Genomic DNA, 21,190 nt, shown 5'->3' on the forward strand with positions numbered 1-21,190 from the left:
CAACAGTTTCTTAATGGATGGGACCCAAATTACTTAGCTCCTAGCATTTATTTACTCTACTGATAATAAATTCAGGGTTTGAGCCCTTGTTTGGAAATGTCCTCATACTCAACAATAAGAAGCACTATAGCATCTTTGTTAACCATTTTTATGATTAGATTTAAAATTGGCAATACTAAGTATTTGAGTTTTGCTCTCATGTTTAGAAACAGTCTAGTTTGTCAACACTAGAGTCAATCTAGTGTAAATTTGAAATATAATACAACAAGGGGAAAATAAAGTATTGAGAATTAACACATCGATTTCTCATTCCTTCCATTCCCTCTTCCCATTGATACCACATATGGATTCCCTGCTCAAGTTTGGGGCACTTTTTTTTTTTTATAGAGTTAAGAGTTTGTGTCATTGGTGTTCTTTTAGTCTCAGCCTTGCTTGAGATCATGCTCAGATGGAAATCAAAAGAGGATACCACCTTTACTGTAGTTCTGGACCCAGTGGTGGGTAATGAATGAATTGTATGAAGAAAATGGGTATTCAGATTATTTCAGCAATATTTGAGTACTTCCTATTTACTGTTTAGTAGAAAGTATAGCAATAGTTAAAAGTATATACATAAGGCATTGTCTTTGCCCTTAAGGAAATTTTTGTTAACGGTTTTGTAATCATTAAAAAAAAGTCTTCAAAAAAAAAAAAGCCTTCAAAGATGATAGACAGGCATCCCCCCCCCCTTTTAAAAGATTTTATTTATTCATTTTAGACAGAGGGGAGAGAGAGAGAGAAGGGAGAGAGAAGGCGGGGGGGGAGGAGCAGGAAGCATCAACTCCCATATGTGCCTTGACCAGGCAAGCCCAGGGTATTGAACCGGCGACCTCAGTGTTCCAGGTCGACGCTTTATCCACTGCGCCACCACAGGTCAGGCCATAGATAGGCATTTTCATCAGATTTCCTTCCCTTTTAAGCTTTTCACCAAAGTTACTAACAAACTCACCATAATACCTAAGAAAATGAAATTGAAATTTTATAATTATTCAAAAACAAATAACATCAAGATAAATTTTTTCTAGTGTCATTGGGCTTTATACTGTGTTTCAGGTCTGGCTGCCTGCGGTAAAGGCTAAAGGCTTGGAGATTTCTGGAACATTTACTCATCGTCAGGGACACATCTATATGGAAATGAATTTCACCAACAAAGCCCTGCAGCACATGACAGACTTTGCAATCCAATTTAACAAGAATAGGTAAGAAATGTGAGTTCCGAGCTAGATCCTGAGACGGCATGGTGTACGTTGTGTCCAATAAGAGAATGTTCCATTCACAATGGGTAAAATTCTCATGTTGCAATGCTAGGTGTAGAGTGAATACTGGCTTTTGTACAGCTGTCCGGTTGTCAGCTTCAACCCTGCAGGCCCTAGGCAATTTTGCTGGGAAATTCATCCATGTGGAATGGGGAAATCAGAACTTAATGCCCTCTTAAAGGGTTCTAGGACTAGAGTATTTTTACTAGTTTATTTTTTAAAAATTGTTTTTAAATGAATCCCATTTACTTATTTAACAAATTATTACTTAGCATCTGTGTGCCAGACATTTCAAGGTACTGAGGTTAGAGTAGTGAACCAAACAAATGTGTGTCCACAGCTCACACATTTGATGGGACAAAATGAATACTTCAGTGATATAAACAATGTAGAAGACAGTCAGTAGACCTGGTGAGCTGAATAATTAAATATAGGCTGGCCAGTCTGCTTTTAGCAGTGGATTCTCTGCTTTAATGTGGAGAACATGAGGAAGTAAAAAGTTAGTTCTGAGACATCACTGGTTTTTTTTAAAATATTTTTTCTCAACCACCACTTTGAAAGATAGTCTGGTCTTGGTTGGCCCCAAATCTTTCTCAGGGCTAGGCCTAAGATGTGGCGCAGGGCTGTGACATTCAGCTAATACGTAGCTGGGACTGTGACCCTGAAATTCTTGCAGAGTCTCAGAGCTACAGGGGGATGACACCTCGTCCTCTGCTGCCACACCTACCACCTCCTGGAGATGGGTTTTTTAATTTTTTTTTTTAATTATTCATTTTTAGAGAGGAGAGGGAGAGACAGAGGGAGAGAGAGAGGAGAGACAAGAGAGAGAGAAGGGGGGAGGAGCTGGAAGCATCAACTCCCATATGTGCCTTGACCAGGCAAGCCCAGGGTTTTGAACCGGCGACCTCAGCATTTCCAGGTCGACGCTTTATCCACTGCGCCACCACAGGTCAGGCTCACTGGTTTTTATTAATCCTGATTTAGGACACTGGCTAGATTTTGATAGCAGGTCCATTTATTTATTCATAAATACAAGGTAGTCAAACTTGTTTCTAACCAAGCTATAATTGGACCCCTAAAATAGATGTAATAAAATTTGTCTATAACAACTCACATCAGTGACTGTCTTATTTATTTCTAGTCATTTGGAAATAACTGGATTTGAAAGTTTGACACTAGAAATCACTTAACTATCTAGAAAATCTATTTTCTTCTGTCAAGAGCAGTTATATTTCCAGCCACTTTTAAGGGAGCTGGCCTTGTTAAAGGCCAAAACTGTTGGGGAAATACTGGTACATGATAATAAAGGCAGTCTGGCCTGTCCTTGGTGGCTCAGTGGATCGATTGTCAACCTAGAATGCTGAAGTCGCCAGTTAAAATCCCTGGGCTTGCCCATCAAGGCACATACCAGAAGTAACTATGAGTTGATGCCTCTCACTTCTCTCCCCTTTCTCTCTCTCTCTTAAATCAATCAATAAAAATGTGTTTAAAAAAAAAGGCAATCTGGGGCCCTGGCCGGTTGGCTCAGCGGTAGAGCGTCGGCCTAGCGTGCGGAGGACCCGGGTTCGATTCCCGGCCAGGGCACACAGGAGAAGCACCCATTTGCTTCTCCACCCCTCTGCCGCGCTTTCCTCTCTGTCTCTCTCTTCCCCTCCCGCAGCCAAGGCTCCATTGGAGCAAAGATGGCCCGGGCGCTGGAGATGGCTCTGTGGCCTCTGCCTCAGGTGCTAGAGTGGCTCTGGTCGCAACATGGCGACGCCCAGGATGGGCAGAGCATTGCCCCCTGGTGGGCAGAGCGTCGCCCCTGGTGGGCATGCCGGGTGGATCCCGGTCGGGCGCATGCGGGAGTCTGTCTGACTGTCTCTCCCTGTTTCCAGCTTCAGAAAAATGAAAACAAAACAAAACAAAACAAAAAACATATATATAGATATGTAAATATCTATATATAGATAGATATATAGATATATATTTTGTTTGTCAATAGGAAGTTATACTGCTGTTTTTCTACTTTTTAAGAATAGTGTCTTTGAACAAGTGCTATGTTTATACCATTGTGATATTCATAGTTGAATGAATTGGAATTTGCAGGACTATTAACAAGTGGTTTAAGGAAGATAAGCTGGGGTAGTGTTTTTGGCTTTGCTGCTCAAGAGCTCTCCTTCCTTTACTATGGTGGAGCCACAACTCCAGTGCCTCTCAAAACCTAACTTGATTCAAAGAGACTATATTTCCATCCTGAGTTCTATAGATTCTTTTACTGGTCTCTGCCTTCAAGGACACAGCCCTGTGTTCAGGGTGTTTGTTTCCCTTTTGGAAGGTGGTGCTTGTTGATCTCTGTCACCTCCAAGCCCCGCGGGAATATTCCATCTTTCTTCACTTCACTTCTGTATTGTCCTCTGTTTGATCGTAGTTTTACTCACAGCACTTTACATCAGGAATGGGGTCTGTCTTCTGAGAGTGGGTATTTACTGTCGGTCTCTGCAGCCTACCACCGCTAGTTTCCTCGGAACTCCTTGGACCTCCCTGCTGCCCCTCCAGAGCTTTTCTCACCAGCTCTGTTGATCTCATGGGCTTATCATATCTGTCCCTTATGATGTTATAAACGTAAGAAACTTTCAGAATCAGAGCACCAACAAAGCAATTCTGTGCTTACGACTCTTTCTCCTTCCTCAAATTTATTTAATGGAAAATGAAAGTTATGTTGTAACCAGTGTACATTAGAATTGAGGACCTTGGGTCCTACTATTCTTTCATTTAGAATTACAAAAAATTATGTTTCTCTGGAGTAAAAAGCCATTGAAACCCAACCATGTGGCTAAATCCTGTCTCCTAATTAACTTCTAAAATTTCTTCATCCTTTCTCCTAGCTTTGGTGTCATCCCCAGCACTCCTCTGGCCATCCACACACCACTGATGCCAAACCAGAGCATTGATGTCTCCCTGCCTCTCAACACCTTGGGCCCGGTCATGAAGATGGAGCCTCTGAACAACCTGCAGGTTAGAACTGGACTGCACTCAGGCTACAAGCTGGTAGCTTGCCAAGTTTATTTTATCATTTTTTTAAATTTTATTTTATATGAAACACCCCACCCTTCTGTATATTAGATTTGGTCACGGAATACTTTTTACAATAAGTCTGTGGATGAGTTTATTTTTTTAAGGTTATGCATTGACATAGAAAGGTATTCTTTTCCTCAAACATTTAGAAACTGTTAAAGATCTTTTCTTTCCTCTTAAGACTCACATAGAAAATTTGAATGTCATTTATATAAAAATAGATCTCAGTACAGAATCATGTGGAGGTTATGTTTAAACATACAACCATGTACAGTTAGGTTGTCTGGACTTAAATACTAGCTATTAGCACATCACTCTTCTACCTGTAGCAGAATCTTGAGGAGTTTGGAACTTGATTGATCAGGTCTGCTGGAGCCCCTTAATCTTGAAATACTGTATTTTTTAGAATGTTTAAATCCTAATTTAGAGTTTTATTAAGTTTTAATCTATTTTGAATTTTTCTTTGAAATATAAGCCCTCTGGGGTTCAACAACAAGAAGGCAACTCAAGCCGTTAACCTTGGGGTTTTGAACCTGGAATCTCAGCATCCCAGGTTGACGCTCTATCTACTGTGCCACCACCAGTCATGTTGTGGTTTTCCTTTTAATTGCTTTAACACTGTCCTTCAGGTGGCTGAGGGAGTCTTGTATTTCTTTAGACATGATTAGGCACCAGACCTGCGGGACAAATTTTTTTTATTCTTTTTTTTTTTTTTTTTTTTTAGAGAGGAGAGGGAGAGACAGAGAGAGAGGAGAGACAGAGAGAGAAGGGGGGAGGAGCTGGAAGCATCAACTCCCATATGTGCCTTGACCAGGCAAGCCCAGGGCTTCGAACCGGTGACCTCAACATTTCCAGGTTGATGCTTTATCCACTGCGCCACCACAGGTCAGGCTGCGGGACAAATTTGATGCTATATGAATGCTGCCGGTTTGCTAGCATTGATAATAGCTCTTGAGTTCACCACTCCGTTAGAACTATTTACTTTATTCGTATTAATTTTTGTTACAAATCTTACCAAAGGGGTTGCTTCTGAGTATTTAGTTCTGCATTCTATTTTAAGGCTATATATTCGGTTTTTATAAATTGAGCCCTGGGTGGCTGCCATCTTACGTCACTGTTGATCAAAGGCCAGCCGAAAAAGATGCACTGTGAAGGACAGTCTAAAGACACAGCAAAGAGGATTGGCAGTCCTTCTACCAAGAACTTGAAATGATAGAATAGCCAGAATGAGAGGATAAAATATGTTTAAAGTGATTAAAGAAAAATAACCACCTTCCACTTTGCAGTCAAGACAGGTGGGATTCCATTGCTTACTCTTCTGGAAATAGCAGTGTGAGATACTAGTACTGAAGGTGAAACATCAACAGTAAAATTACTTGAAATTAAAACTAATGCTTCTCAGTAGTTTAAATCCCCAAAAAACAAGCCTGTTTGCCAGTTCACTAACTACCTTGTTGCTACAATAGTTGACTGCCTCTTTTCCAGCAAAGAGTGTAATGATTTAGAGTGTAGATGAGTGAGTCACAATATAACTTGGCTCAGACTAGAGAAACATAACAAGGATTACTGTGCAGATGGAACTGGCTGTTACTATGATGAGAGTAAAGTGTTAAGGGGCTTTTCCAGCACAGAATCCTAAAGTAAGTAGCTAATCCAAATCTACATCTGCCCCCTTTTTATTGAAATCTAACCTCCTGTTGGCCCAGAGAGCCTCAAGCCTAATATTTGAGGACAGTCAGCATGAGTGCAAAAATGCTTTACTTTAGAAATAGGAAAGGGAATTTGGGTCACAGAAACCAGGGCAAATTTTCTGCTCTTTAAAAGGAAACAGTAAATAAAGAAATGTCAGTTTACTTTCCTATTTGCATTTCCCTTTCCCATTCAGTGAAATGAACCATTCGAGTAGAAACCTTTATAACAGACACTGAATCTTAGCCCAGACCCCTCCCTCCAAAGCTTTTTATATAAACCTGCCATTATAAAAAGCAAACTGAAATACTTTCCATCTAAATGAAATGTACTAAAGACCAGGCAGTGGTGCAGTGGATGGACCATCGGACTGGGACGCAGAGGACCCATGTTTGAAACAGCAAGGTCGCCGGCTTGAGTGTGGGCTCATCCGACTTGAGCACGGGCTCACCAGCTTGAGCGCAGGGTCACTGACTTGAGTGTGGGCTCAAAGACATGACTCCATGGTCTCTGGCTTGAGCCCAAGGTCACTGGCTTGAGCAAGGAGTCACTGGTTCGGCTGGAGCTCTCTAGTGAAGGCACATATGAGAAAGCAGTCAATGAACAGCTAAGTTGCTGCAATGAAGAATTGATGCTTCTCATCTCTCTCCCTTCCTGTGTCTGTCCCTATCTGTCCCTCTCTCTCGATCACACACACAAAAAAAAGGATAAAAATAAATAAATGGAATGTAATAAAGCATCTCAGCTTCTCTAGGAAAAAAAGTTCCATCTGTAGCAGCTGCTGATTCAGCATGTTTTTCTCATGGATTCTCTTCTCAGGGATGTCATAATTATGGCTATTTTCTCTTTAATTGGCATTTCCCAGTGGAGAAGATAAGCAAAAACTTGAAAAGAGAAAAAAAAATTCACACCTATAAATAGCTCTATTTAATGTCTACTGATGGAAGTTGAAACTAACGGCTAGCCCAAGGTGGGCGGGTTACTTTACATTTCAGCTGCCATTCTGCTCTTGTCCCAGGAAGAACAAAACAATCAAATCTTAGATCCACATAAAGCTAGATCAAGATTGATGGGCAATTAGACATTATATTTACATAATGTTTAAATTTTAGAGCTCAAGTAGGAAAAATTAGTATTTTCCTAGTACTCCAGACTATAAAATCGGGGGGGGAAATATCTAGGGGTTGAGGAAATGAAATTTTAAATGCAGTATGTGTTTTAGCTAATTTGATATCAATATATAGGACCCCAGCTCCCAGAACTGTAATGCAACACTCAGTACAAACACTTCTCATTAAAATGCTCATCAGACTACATTATTGGCTTATAGTCTGTTTGAAACACTATCAGAAGGTTAAAAAGACACCGTTTCCTCTTAAAATGTAAAGTAGATTATACTTTAGAGACAAGAATTAAATACCTAGTAGAGATTGGAACCCAGAAAGTTTTTCTACTGTACCGATGTTGGTTGTTTTTTTAAAAAACTGTCTATAAATCCAAGTTATAAATATTACATAGAGTGAAGTTTAGCTTCCCCCTCCGGGAGCTTCTTTTGTAACTGCCAATTCGTACTTCTGTATCCCTTCATTCACCTTTTTCACCCGGGCTATAAACTCTTATAAGGAGAACAGTGATAGCACCATTTGTTCAAGTTTTAATTTTATCAGGGTTATAAAAATGGTTTAAAGAATCAACTAGTTCTATAGTTAAGAAAAATCCAGTTCCCAGCCTTCTTTCCTCAACATGATTCCCAATATTTCCTTCCACAGAGTTGATCTCTTGTCTCTTAATTGGTTCTTTTTATATTTACCTCTCTATATCTAAATACTAAGCTTATATTGCGACTTCTAGATTTTTTCATCTTAAGTATTCCTCTGCATCTCCCTACTCACTGCCATTGTCTACATGGATGTTTCCTATGCTCTTTTCCTGATAGAGCTAGCCTAGAATTTTCTTTAATCAGTGTTTAATGTTTACATTTTTATGACTGTATATACTTTTTTTTTTTTTTACAGAGACAGAGAGAGGGATAGATAGGGACAGACAGACAGGAATGCAGAGAGATGAGAAGTATCAATCATCAGTTTTTCGTTGCGACACCTTAGTTGTTCATTGATTGCTTTCTCATATGTGCCTTGACTGTGGGGCTACAGCAGACCGAGTAACCCCTTGCTTGAGACAGCAACCTTGGGTCCAAGCTGGTGAGCTTTGCTCAAACCAGATGAGCTCACGTTCAAGCTGGCGACCTCAGGGTCTTGAACCTGGGTCCTCTGCATCCCAGTTCGATGCTCTAACCACTGCATACCACCTGGTCAGGCATGACTGTATATATTCTTAAAAGCTGAACTAGAATATTGTGCCTGAACCTTTCTCTACCACCTTTTCTTCCCCCATGGGCATGCATCTCCTAAACTCTAAGAGAGACTTGTACCAGGGGATCAGTGGGTGGCAGCAGCTTGTCCTGGGCTAACCCTGAACCTGTTTCCAATGCCCCTTTTTTAAAAGTATTTTTATTTTTTTATTTTTTAGATTTTTTTAAAATTTATTTTTAGAGAGAGAGAGAGAGATAGAATGGGGGGAGGAGCAGGAAGCATCAATTCCCATATGCGCCTTGACCAGGCAAGCCCAGGGTTTTGAACTGATGACCTCAGCATTCCAGGTGACACTTTATCCACTGCGCCACCACAGGTCAGGCCCATCAAAGGCCCCTTGTCTCTGACTTCTCAGTGAGCCAAAGCAACCCCGCCTAGTCTTTCTCTTGGTTCTTCTTCTGCCCTAAGCCCTTCCTTGTTTCACTGTCCCCAGCTTCCATAAACATACTCTTAAAACAAACAAACAAACAAACAAAACTGAGCTGAAGTGTGATATTTTCACAAATAATTCAATATTTACTAGTTAATACCTGTCTCTGTTTGCTTAATTTTCTGTGTTTTTAATTATATTAAATCTCAAATTCCGGTGAGGTTAGACATTTCAAAGTATTCTGTCAGTTTCACTTTCTAGAAGTCTCACCTGTAGTACAGTATGTGCCCTGCTCCGGTCTAGACGGATTTCCTTGAACGCCTGTAACAGCTGACACTGGAGCTCTCCCTTCACCATCGCTCTGGGGCTCCCTTCCCTGCATCTCTCTGTGTTCGCACTCCAACGGGATCTTTCTTCTCTTGGTTTGTTTACTCCCTCATTTTGGTGAAAAACATCCTCCACTTGTTTCCTGAGAATACGTATGTAGAGAATGAAGTTTTTGAGACTTCACATGTTTTAAAATGTCTTCTTTATCTTCTTGTTTCATAGTTTCTGTATAACATTCTAGGTTAGAAATTATCCAGTGGTCGGCAAACTCATTAGTCAGCAGAGGCAAATATCAATAGTACAACGATTGAAATTTCTTTTGAAAGCCAAATTTTTTAAACTTGAACTATATAGGTAGGGACAGTCCTTATCAAGGTGGCGCCTGCACGTGGTATTTTGTGGAAGAGCCACACTCAAGGGGCCAAAGAGCTGCATGTGGCTCACAAGCTGCAGTTTGCCGACCAGGGTTCTAGACTGAAGTCATTCTGATTCTTTTTTGTGCTGTGCTCTTTCTCAGCGGAAGCTCATACAGTCCTTTATTTACCCCTGTTCTGAAGTTTCACAGTGGATGCCTCAGTGTGAGTCTCTCCTCACCCATTGTACTGGGTGGTCATTGGACTCTTTCAAGGTGGGAAACTGTATCCTTCAATTCTGGGATTTTTTTTTTTTTTTTTTTTTTACAGAGGCAGAGATAGACAGGGACAGACAGGAACGAAGAGAGATGAGAAGCATCAATCATCAGTTTCTCGTTGCGAGTTGCGACTTCTTAGTTGTTCATTGATTGCTTTCTCACATGTGCCTTGACCGCAGGCCTTCAGCAGACCGAGAAACCCCCTGCTGGAGCCAGCGACCTTGGGTCTAAGCTGGTGAGCTCTTTGCTCAAGCCAGATGAGCCCGCGCTCAAGCTGGCGACCTCAGGGTCTCGAACCTGGGTCCTTCTGCATCCCAGTCCGACGCTCTATCCACTGCACCACCACCTGGTCAGGCCAATTCTGGGAATTTTTAAAATTTTTTGTAGCTTTCCCTTCATTTTTCTCTTTCTTACGTTGGAAGTCTTATTATTTGGGCATTGACCCTCCTGGACCAATCTCTTTTTCCCTCCTACTTTTCGTCTCTTTCTCCTTTTGCTTTACTTTCTAAAAGTTTTTCCTTTTTTTTTTTTATGACTTGGGGTTCACTGGACTTCTTAGATCTATAAGTTGATAGTTTCTCCCAATTTGGAAAAGTTTTTTCATTATTTCTTTAAATTTTTTTTCTTCCCAGTTACCTCTTTTCTCCTTCTATGACTCCAACTTAAACGTGTGTTAAACCACCAGTATTGTTAGGTCACTGAGGCTATTTTTCTTTTTGTTTTGGTTGGATAATTCCTGTTGATCTGTTTTCAAGTGTACTGGCTCTTCTATAGACTACAACCTTCTGTTAAACCCATTCCGTATAATTTTCATTTCAGATATTGTACTTTTCAGTTCCAGGATTTCCATTTGGTTCTTTGCTAAAACTCCCAGAATGACAACTGGAGAACTCCATTTTACAGCTGCTCTCCTCCCATATCCTGCCTACTCCCTTTGGCCATCCCATGAGCCTAAGGGTAAGCTTACGGACCCTCAGGAAAAGTGGCCAGTATAAGTATCTCCAGCGGGCCCTGGAAACAGTGCTGTGGCTGTCCCTCCAGGAAATTCTGTGTGTTCTACCTGGACAGTCTCTCACCCTGTGGATTCTTTTGTCCCTGGTTGCAGGGAGGCCAGTAGTGGATCGGAGTATGGCTGGCCCGTTAAACCATGAGGCCCAGGACAGGAGCCCCAGTTAACCCATCACTGAGGGGGCAACTGGAATACTACATGTTAATACTTTCTTTTTGAGTTGGCTTAATTCTTCCAAAAATATCTTTGACTTTCCTGTCTAGTGCAGGCTTTCTGCCAGTCTTGTAGGAGCTAAGTTGGGAAAGACGGCTGAAGAGCCTAGTATTCAATATGTATAAATTCACTTAACCGCCCCGCAGCCATGCATGGCATACCCTTCAAAGTGTCATCTATTTTATCTTATCTAAAAGAATCAATCTTTGTTTTAGGTAGGGCTGAGGAGCTAAGGTAACTTAGAACGGAGGTGGGGAGCTAATACTCTAACAGCATCTTAATCCTCTTTCCTTTAGCATCCTCTCCCCTCATACAGCTTCAGAGGTGCTGGCACTCTTAATAAAGCCTTGAGAGTTGTGTGGTGTTATTACTAATCCATCCGTCTTACAGTTGCCAACGTTTTGTTGTTGTAATTTTTTCTTCCCTGTCTTTATGAATGTATGCTTTTAAATTTATTTTAATTATGGCAGAATTTCTTCCAGGAGAAAGAAATTTTAAATATTTTTTTTGCTTTTTTTTATTGATTTTCTTTGTGACAGAGACATAGAGAGAGGGACAGATAGGGAGGGACAGGAAGGGAGAGAGATGAGAAGCATCAATTCTTTGTTGTGGCACCTTAGTTGTTCATTGATTGCTTTCTCATATGTGCCTTGACCAGGGGCTACAGCAGACCAAGTAACTCCCTATTCAAGCCAAGGACCTTGGGCTCAAGCTGGTGACCTCGGGGTTTCGAACCTGGGTCCTCTGCGTCCCAGTTCAACACTCTATCCACTTCGCCACCGCCTGGTCAGGCCAAATGTGATTTTTAGTCTACTATTTTTACCTGAAAGTCTGATAGCACCTTCTTAAAAAGTATCTTCTTTACTTTCTTCTACATTACTTTGCAATTAGGAGACTTAGGTGCTTTTTTCTTTTTCTTTTTTTTTTTTTTGCATTTTAAAATAATTTTTATTTTTCAATTACAGTTGACATATGTTAGTATATTAGTTTCGGGTGTACACCTCAGTGATTAGATATTACATACCTTACCAAGTGATCATCCTAATAAATCTTGCATCCATTTAACACCATACATAGTTATTAGAATAGTGTTATTATGAGTATTATTATTGAGAGAAAGAGAGATTGAAAGGGAGAGTGAAAGAAGAGAGAGATGAGAAGCATCAAACTATAGTTGTGTCACTTTAGTTGTTTGTTGATTGTTTTCTCATACGTGCCTTGACCGGGGGGCTCAAGTCAAGCCAGTGATCCCTTGCTCAAGCCAGCAACCTTGGGCGCAAGTCAGCGACCTTGAGCTCAAGCTGGTGACCTCGGGGTTTTTACCCAGGGACCTCAGGATTCCAGGTCAGTGGTCTGTCCACTGCACCACCACTGGTCAGGCGAGAATATTGACTATAATCCCTATGCTGTACCTTACCTCCCCGTGACTGTTCTGTAACAGAAAATTTGGATTTTTTTTTTTTTTTTTTTGTATTTTGCTTAAGTTGGAAACGTGGAGGCAGTCAGACTCCCACATGCGCCCGACCGGGATCCACCCGGCATGCCCACCAGGGGGCGTCGCTCTGCCGCAGTCAGAGCCATTCTAGCGCCTGAGGCAGAGGCCACAGAGCCATCCTCAGCGCCTGGGCAAACTTTGCTCCAATGGAGCCTTGGCTGCGGGAGGGGAAGAGAGAGACAGAGGAAGGAGAGGGGGAGGGTGGAAAAGCAGATGGGCGCTTCTCCTGTGTGCCCTAGCTGGGAATTGAACCTGGGACTCCCACACGCCAGGCCGACGCTCTATCACTGAGCCAACCGGCCAGGGCGCCATTTCTTAATCCCTTTACCTTTTTCACCCTACAGGTGACTCTGTGGATAAAGAATTGGTCTTTTCCACATAAAGGATGTTGTGCTCAGTGGAATAAGTCAGTCAGTGAAAGACAAATGATTCCACTTATATGTGGAATCTAAAGAATGGAATAAATGAACAAACAAAATTGAGACAGATTCCTTGATGCAAAGAGAGAACTGGTTGCCAGAGGGATGGAGGGGGGTTAGGTCCTGGGTGAAAGAGGTGACGGGACTAAGAAGCACAAATGAGTAGCTACAGAATAGTCACGGGGAAGAAACTACAGCATAAGAAATACAGTCAATAATATTGTGATAGCTATGTATGGTGCCAGGTGGGTACTGGAAATAACGAAGAGAACACTATGTAAAGTATATGATTGTCTAACCACTAAGCTATTCACCTGAAATCAACACATAATAAAAAAAGAGAATTGGTCCTTTTGTATAAATAGTTTTTGTTATCTTTCTGTCTACCTATCACCTTTAAACCCCACATAAGTGTTTAATAAGAGGATAAGTATTAATTAGGGGAAAGAAATTATGTCTCTTGGTTTTTTCTTTGAACATCTCGTCTAAAACAAAGCAGTATTCATCAGTTCTATTTAACCTTTGAATGATTAGGACAGAAAGTGCTGAAGATGCTAGCTATAAAAGACACAGTCTTACAGTCCTGTTTATTCAGATCTTTAAGATCTTTCTCAGCCAAAAGTTGTTTTTTTATTTTTGCCAGTGTATATGGCCCTGAGAAAATTCTGTCCTTTGTTACTCCTACATTGGAGTCCCAGCCTGTGGCAAAATCAGTTGTAGATGGGGCCTGTCCCTGATATTTCATGTCTTACATATGCCCATTCACATCAGAAAGCCCACAGTTCTAGCTATTGTACCAGAAAAAATGGGAGACATTTTCAGCAGCTTCCATCAAATGAGGCAAACCAGCTTGGCATTTGCTGACTTTTCTTGAGTGCTGTGTAGGGCAAATGAGTTCCGTATTAAGGTCTCCTTTGGTCTTTCAAGATTCACAATTGAGGACTCTGTGCTCTGGTTGCTTTTATGGGACCACATGCTGCTTGAATAGATGTTGAGTCCCTAACGTGGTAGATCTTATGGGAGCTATAAGAGATCTCCATGTCAGACAGGTAGATCCAGTGTTGAAATAACCCCTATAGACAGGACAGAACCTGAAATATTCCATTAGCAATATGTAGGCGGTGGACTCCTTGGTTATGAAAGATGAAAACATTTTACTACCCAAGAAAAGAAAAAATTACTTTCTGATATTGCTGCTTCAAATTTTGTGTAGGTTGCCTGACCTGTGGTGGCTCAGTGGCTAAAGTGTCAACCTGGATGCTTAGGTTGCTTGTTCGAAACCCTGGGCTTGCCCAGTCAAGGGACATACGGGAAAGTTGATGCTTCCTGCTCCTCCCCGCCCCCTGCCTCTCTCTTTCCCTGTCTGTCTCCTCTCCAAAAAAAAACCCCCACATTTTTTAATGTATGTTTTGTGTCACATCATGACTTTAAACATATCTTTTAATCTCATCTGAGAAGTAGAGTATCTTATATATGAAATACTCCTTTAATTTTTTTTTTTTTTTTTTTTTGGTATTTCTCTGAAGCTGGAAACGGGGAGAGACAGTCGGACAGACTCCCGCATGCGCCTGACTGGGATCCACCCGGCACGCCCACCAGAGGGCTACGCTCTGCCCACCAGGGGGCGATGCTCTGCCCCTCCGGGGCGTCACTCTGTTGCGACCAGAGCCACTCTAGCGCCTGGGGCAGAGGCCAAGGAGCCATCCCCAGCGCCCGGGCCATCTTTGCTCCAATGGAGCCTTGACTGCGGGAGGGGAAGAGAGAGACAGAGAGGAAGGAGAGGGGGAGGGGTGGAGAAGCAGATGGGCGCTTCTCCTGTGTGCCCTGGCCAGGAATCGAAATACTCCTTTTCTTACTAGGTTCTTCTTTTTGAGAATATTCCTTATCCTTTTTGTCAAGATCTCAATATACTACTAGGCTATATCTTTTATCTTAATATAACCAGCACTTAGCTTGCTTCTGGAAATCTCTTTTATGAATATGTTAGTAGCAACTGCCCTGCTTGAATGATCACCCATAGCAGTAGACAAGAACTCTGTTCTGATAAGCAGAGGTGTTCTAATGGAGCATAAATTTGGCCTCAATGACAAGAGACAGTTGTTCCTGAAACCCAGAGTTTAGTTCTCAGAACACAACTCATAGGGCCGCTGAGTTCAAATTACCTGTGTAACAGAAGCCCATTCTATGAACCTTTTCTTTATTTTTTTTCAAGTGAGAGGAGGGGAGGCAGAAAGACAAACTCCTGCATGTTCTCTGACTAGTATCCACCTGGCAAGTCCCCTAGGGGAATGCTCTGCCCATCAGGGTCATTGCTCCTTTGCTCAGCAACTGAGCTATTTTTAGCACTTAAGGCAGAGACCACTGAGCCATTTTTAGCAACCAACCGGGGCCAACTTGCTTGAACCATCAAGCCATGGATGGCTGCAGGAGAGGAAGAAGGGGGGGTGAAGGGATGGAGAAGCAGATGGTCAGCTTTTTCTGTGTGCCCTGACGGGGAATCAAACCTGGGACATCTACACGCCAGGCCAATTCTCTACCACTGAGCAACTGGCCAGGGCAATGCTGTGAATCTTATGCAAATGATAATGTATTTACAAAGTAGTTCTAAAGTATCAATAAAAGTGATTTGTGGGTTTTCATCTATAAAAATCCCAGCCATTTTTATAGTAAGTTAAGAGTTAATGAAAAATGGAATCAGTTTTGTGTTTCTGGTTTGATAAATGATTGGAAAATAGATTTAACTATGTGATCTTTATGCTGTAGAGTACTTTCCAAAGCCTTAATGTACATTAAAGGTACATTATAGGTTGGATTAAAGGGAACTGACTGGGATTTTCCAGAGGTGGGTGGAAACCCATTTGAGAGCCATGTTCTTCCCTCATGCATATGTGCACTTTTATATTTTGCTGTAGCATTATATTCAGTGAGATAGAAAATAATTTGTTCTATTCAATATTTTTATGTGGGGATTATGCATAGGCCTCATGTTATTGAGGTCCATACATCTTGAAAGTAAAACTTGAGAAAAGCTGTGAGCTATGTGAGTGTAAAACATAAAAAATGTAAAATCTCTTGGTTGGAAGAGGTAAGTTTTAAAGTTGTCTGTTTCAAACCCTAATTCTGATGGAATTTACCCTATGTGAGCAGTGATTGGAGTCTCAAGAGCTACATGAATAATGATTTTCTTCCCTAAAATGGCGCATTTCATATTCGTAAAACTCTGTTAGGAAGTCATTTTTATTGAACTAAAATATATCTTTAAATTCTATCTCAGATCCTCGTTTTACAGCGGGAGTTTCATAGACAAGTTTCTGTCTGACTCTAGGCTTGTGGAGCCTGAAAATCAGTCAGTGGGCCTAGAGTGAAAATAAACTCAGTTTGAATTTGTTTTCCTTTTTATTCTACTTCAGGAAAGCCTAAATGTATGGAAGGACATGTATTTGTGTGTACTGAAAATAGCTGTCAGTTTATTCTGATTATTAAGAAAACCAGTTAGAAGTAAAACTGGTAAATGTACTTAGTATCAGTTATAGTTTGGAGACTAAGGAACACATTATTTAATCATTTTTGAAAAGTGTGTAAATGAATGGCGTCCTGGGTTTGGTGCTAACATTTCTTCCCAGAAACCACTAAAGGAGTTTAGAAGGCAGGTACTCCTAAATGTAAAAGTACAGAACTCAGTTCCAGAGCTCATGCTGTGCTTCTGACAGTAATTTCTGTCCTATACATGTATGAACTGTTTCTCCAGTGAAACTACCCCAAAACAGCATCTCTGTAGTGTTGCCCATGTGTCCAGTCACCTTGACAGTCACATGCCCTTCTTCTGTCCACGGTAAGGTTAGATAACATACCAGTGAGTATGTAGGCACACCTGTGAACCTATTTGATTTCAGACTTGCTAACTAATCTGAGACTGTATGCCTATTGTCTAGAAACTGGTTAGAATAATGTTCATTCATTCTCACTACTGAAGTCTGTTATTCTATTGCGTTTCCATTGGGTCCTCTGCCCCATGACATACAAAACTGGGCTGTGGGATATCTAATCACTTTAACTGACAGTTTACTAGTACTGTCTTAACCATTTTGTGATTCAGTTCAATATAAAGTATATTTTTAGGTTGAACAATAAGCTCTACACAGCAAACAGTTCATGTTGTCAATGTAAATAGTATTCTAAGGTGCAAAAGCTGCAACCAAGGACACGTCAGCCAGTCCTAGCAAGGCACACAAAGCTGTCATTAAAGGGAAAGAAACAAATGGATGCCTTAAGCTTTAGAGCTCATACAGGTCTAGCAGAACTTGTTTAAGGTAAGACTTTATCTTCGGGGGAGTTTATCTGTCAGGCAGGCTGAAAGGTCTGTGGAAATATTGCCGTTTACTTCTAGCAACTGAAACTATAAAGTAGTTTTGTTGCAGGTGCTGACAAAAGATAATTTGAGGCATTTAATAAAGGTTTCTGGATAGTAACCAGATTGGTCAGTATACTGTGGCAAGTGAGATGTATAGTGGCAGAAACAGATCACATGTACGTTTGCTGTAAGTTTCTGATTTGTTTTGCCTAACGTAAAACTTTAAAAACAAGGAAGCTACCTGAAGCAGGAACAGATGCAGTGTATCTTAGCATTATTTTCCCTTGACCTTGGTTTCTTGTGAGACACACAGCTGCCAGTGGCCCCTTCCACAAAGATATGGTCCTACGAGAGTTTGTGGCAGCTGCTTAATTTTTGCTATACAACTGCTCTGTTATACTCAGGTTTACATTGCCAGTCTGGAAGAACTTGTACTGATGTTTTTCTAAGCAGAAAAACCAAAAACCTAATGATGGCATGTAGAGCTCATGGGATCTACCCACGCCTTACTGCCTTGACTTCTTCTGCTATTCTTCCCCTTACTCCACCCATAGCCACACACCGGCTTCCTCCCTGGCCTTCACATGCGTTTGAAATGGAAGACCATATTTAAGCTAAAGATGGTAGGTATTTTGGCATTGACTTAGAAACGCAGAACTACAGGTAAATTTAACTTCAGCAGCTAGCAGAAAGAGCCACTCTGCTTGAGTCTCAGGTGACATAAATCACACAGTTGGCTTCAGTGACATTAAAAACCTGTCATTCAGAGCCGTTTCCATAAGATCTGTTGACTACGTAGCATGGTGCTTGAAACACGTGTGAATCATCATTTCCCAGAGAAATGGAGAGAGATGGTCGGCATCACTGCCTGGTCTTAATGTGGACCAGCTAGCAAAAATCTTTCCAAAGTCTAAATGGGGAAAAGGAATAAGAGAAAAATACTCGTTAGGGACTTAGAAAGGTCACAAGTGACGTCATGGGAGAGCAGATGATACACTCTGAGGTGAGCGGCATGCCACTTGCTATGGTTTTCTTATGGCAGTGCCTCCTGTGGTTCTCGGTGGGGAGAGGCTGCCCTTGCCAGAGTTCAGACTGAGTTCATCTCGTACCTTTTTATAGTACTTTTCAGTGCACTGGAGCAAGGTTAGAATACTAATTTAACTGTTCATCTCCAGCTGTGCCACCATAAAGAGGCTGCAGCTACTGCAGCAGGCTTCTGATACTATGGCAAGAAACTAATTGCTGGTTCCAGGCTGAAGCTGACAAGCTGCTTTTTTCCCTAGCAGCCACTGAAAGTAACTTTTAAAAATCTTCATCATCATTATTATTATTAAGCTTTTATAGCCTCCTTTTGTGTTTCCCAAGTGCTTCAGAATCATTTCTACTTGCTCTTCCTATTGATGTTCCTGAGAGGCAAGTTAATGTTATAGCCACACATTGCACATGACAGCCCAGAGGAATGGAGGGTTAGGTAATCTGCTCCTTAGTGCCATCTGTGATCTGCTTTAGGCATCCTCAAAGCTCACTGAACCCATTCTTCGTTGCTTGCTTTTAATTATGAGTATTATGGTTTTGTACATTTTTTACTACAACTTGCAGTAAGAAATATATTTTATATTGTATATATATATATATACACACAACACATACATAAAACTGAAACTTTCAGAAAGCATTACTCTTCATGACATGCACTTTGCTATTTTCTATTCTATTTCACTGTGATATTTTCTATTTTTTATGCCAGTTCCAGCCCACTGAATTGATTTTAAGAACCACCATTTGGTTGTGACTCACAGATTTGTTTTTCTTTTTTAATATAACTTTTATTTTTTTATTGAATTTATTGGGGTGACATTGGTTAATAAAATACATTGCTCGCCTGACCTGTGGTGGCGCAGTGGATAATGCATCGACCTGGAAATGCTGAGGTCGCCGGTTCAAAACCCTGGGCTTGCCTGGTCAAGGCACATATGGGAGTTGATGCTTCCAGCTCCTCCCGCCTTCTCTCTCTCTCTCTCCCTCTCTCTCTCCTCTTTAAAAAAATGAATAAAGAAAAAAAGAAAGAAAAAAAAAAGATTTAAAGATATAAAAAAAAAAATACATTGCTCACAAAAATAGGGGATCAGGAATCGTGCAGATACTCCAGTACTTTCAGCCTTTCGTATAGTACGTTTTCACCAATGAAATAAAAGTTGGTTTTGCATCTTATTTGCATAATCAAACAACTTTCTTTGACTTGTCGTTTGCTTTTCTGATGTTCTTGTTTAATAAAAAAAATCATGCTTTTTTTTAATCACTTCATATTCATTTTGAAATATCCCTTAATTTTTTTTTGTAAATAAATTTTTATTTTAATGGGGTGACATCAATAAATCAGTGTACATATATTCAAAGAAAACATGTCCAGGTTATCTTGTCATTCAGTTCTGTTGCATACCCATCACCCAAAGTCAGATTGTCCTCCATCACCTTCTATCTAGTTTTCTTTGTGCCCCTCTCCCTCCTTCCCTCCCCTCGCCCCCCGTAACCACCACACTCTTGTCCATGTCTCTTAGTCTTGTTTTTATGTCCCACCAATGTATGGAATCCTGCAGTTCTTTTTTCTGATTTACTTATTTCACTCCGTATAATGTTATCAAGATCCCACCATTTTGTTGTAAGTGATCCGATGTCATCATTTTTTATGGCTGAATAGTATACCATGGTGTATATGTGCCACATATTCTTTATCTAGTCTTTTATCATTTTTTTTTACAGTGATTAAAGCCTTTAAGCAAACTCTTGGCCAATACAGCAAGAATCCATAAAAGAGTAGTGTCCCTAACATGTTCACCAAGTCCAAGTTGGCCCCAACACCATGCCAAATCCCTGAAAAATGCAACCCAACCCCAGTTCAGTCTGTTAGGAGCTGTCACAAGGGATAGGAGTCCAGGAAAAGTCCACATCCAGGAAAAGTCCGCATGGCACTGGAATTGTTGTCACCATTCTATACTTTGCAGCTCACGTCCAAGTCCCATTGACCGCTGCTTCTAGCTGGTAATGATTCAGGTAGACTGGAAAAGCCATCTGCAGCATGTGTGGGTATGGAGCTTCTGTTCTCCTCTGCCTGGAGAGATGAGACCAGGTTGCTTTTCCCTGGAGCTCTGCAACTGTGGCTTGGTGAAGAGAACCTTGGGATGCACTAAGCTGGGTGGCAAATGTAGATTCATAATAGAAGTTGGCAAAAGGGGGAAAGAGAGCTCTAAATTAGGAGTAGGTCCCAACCTGAAATATGAGTGGGGCATTGAGGTAGGAGGAATAAAGGAAACACTATATATTAAACAAAGCAGCAGAAAATAGGACTATCAACACCCACAACAGAGATCTTTGAGGGAAGAATAAAAAACCTGACTATTCAGGCAAGACATAGTTAAGTGGCCCTTGTGCAAATGAGATCAGTTTGCTTGCTTCTTGGGAGAAATACCCTAGGCTTGTCCACAGTATCATAGATGGGACCGACTCCCTTAATTTTTGTGAGCAGTATACATAAGTTTCAGGTGTACCATTCCATAATAAATCATCTGTACACAGCATCATGTGTTCACCACCCCAAGTCAAGTCTCCTTCCATCACCATTTATCCCCCTTTACCCTCTTCTACCTTCCCCACCCCTTTTCTTTCTAATCACCACACTGTTGTCTGCTGTCTATGAGCCATTTTATTTTCCTTTGCTTAATCCCTTCACCATTTTCACCCAGCCCCCAACTACCTTCCCCTCTGGTGACCCAGAGTTTATAAAAACACACTGCTAGGAAGTACCTGAAGCTGAAGAATGCATGTGACAGATTTTTCTAAAGCATCAGTTTTACTCAAAAGGTAAAGGGAGAAATACATTTTTATATTAAAACATATAGATGCATTATGGAATAGCATGCAGCTTCAAAGAAATTTTATTTTTATGATGGGCTACTTGGTATTCT

The 21,190-nt window shown here is 41.0% G+C and overlaps 1 protein-coding gene across 6 annotated transcripts in view; it reads left to right on the forward strand.

Annotated features, from left to right (window-relative positions):
- AP2B1 (adaptor related protein complex 2 subunit beta 1) overlaps positions 1 to 21,190 on the forward strand; it is a 125,484-nt gene that overhangs the window by 80,193 nt on the left and 24,101 nt on the right. For all 6 annotated transcript variants that reach the window (XM_066263362.1, XM_066263366.1, XM_066263364.1 and 3 more), the window contains 2 exons: positions 1,093 to 1,238; positions 4,163 to 4,292. In XM_066263362.1, coding sequence (XP_066119459.1) covers positions 1,093 to 1,238; positions 4,163 to 4,292 — 276 coding nt within the window. The remainder of the gene's footprint in view (positions 1 to 1,092; positions 1,239 to 4,162; positions 4,293 to 21,190) is intronic.

The sequence above is a fragment of the Saccopteryx bilineata genome, chromosome 2, assembly GCF_036850765.1.
Source record: "Saccopteryx bilineata isolate mSacBil1 chromosome 2, mSacBil1_pri_phased_curated, whole genome shotgun sequence".
NCBI lineage: Eukaryota > Metazoa > Chordata > Mammalia > Chiroptera > Emballonuridae > Saccopteryx > Saccopteryx bilineata.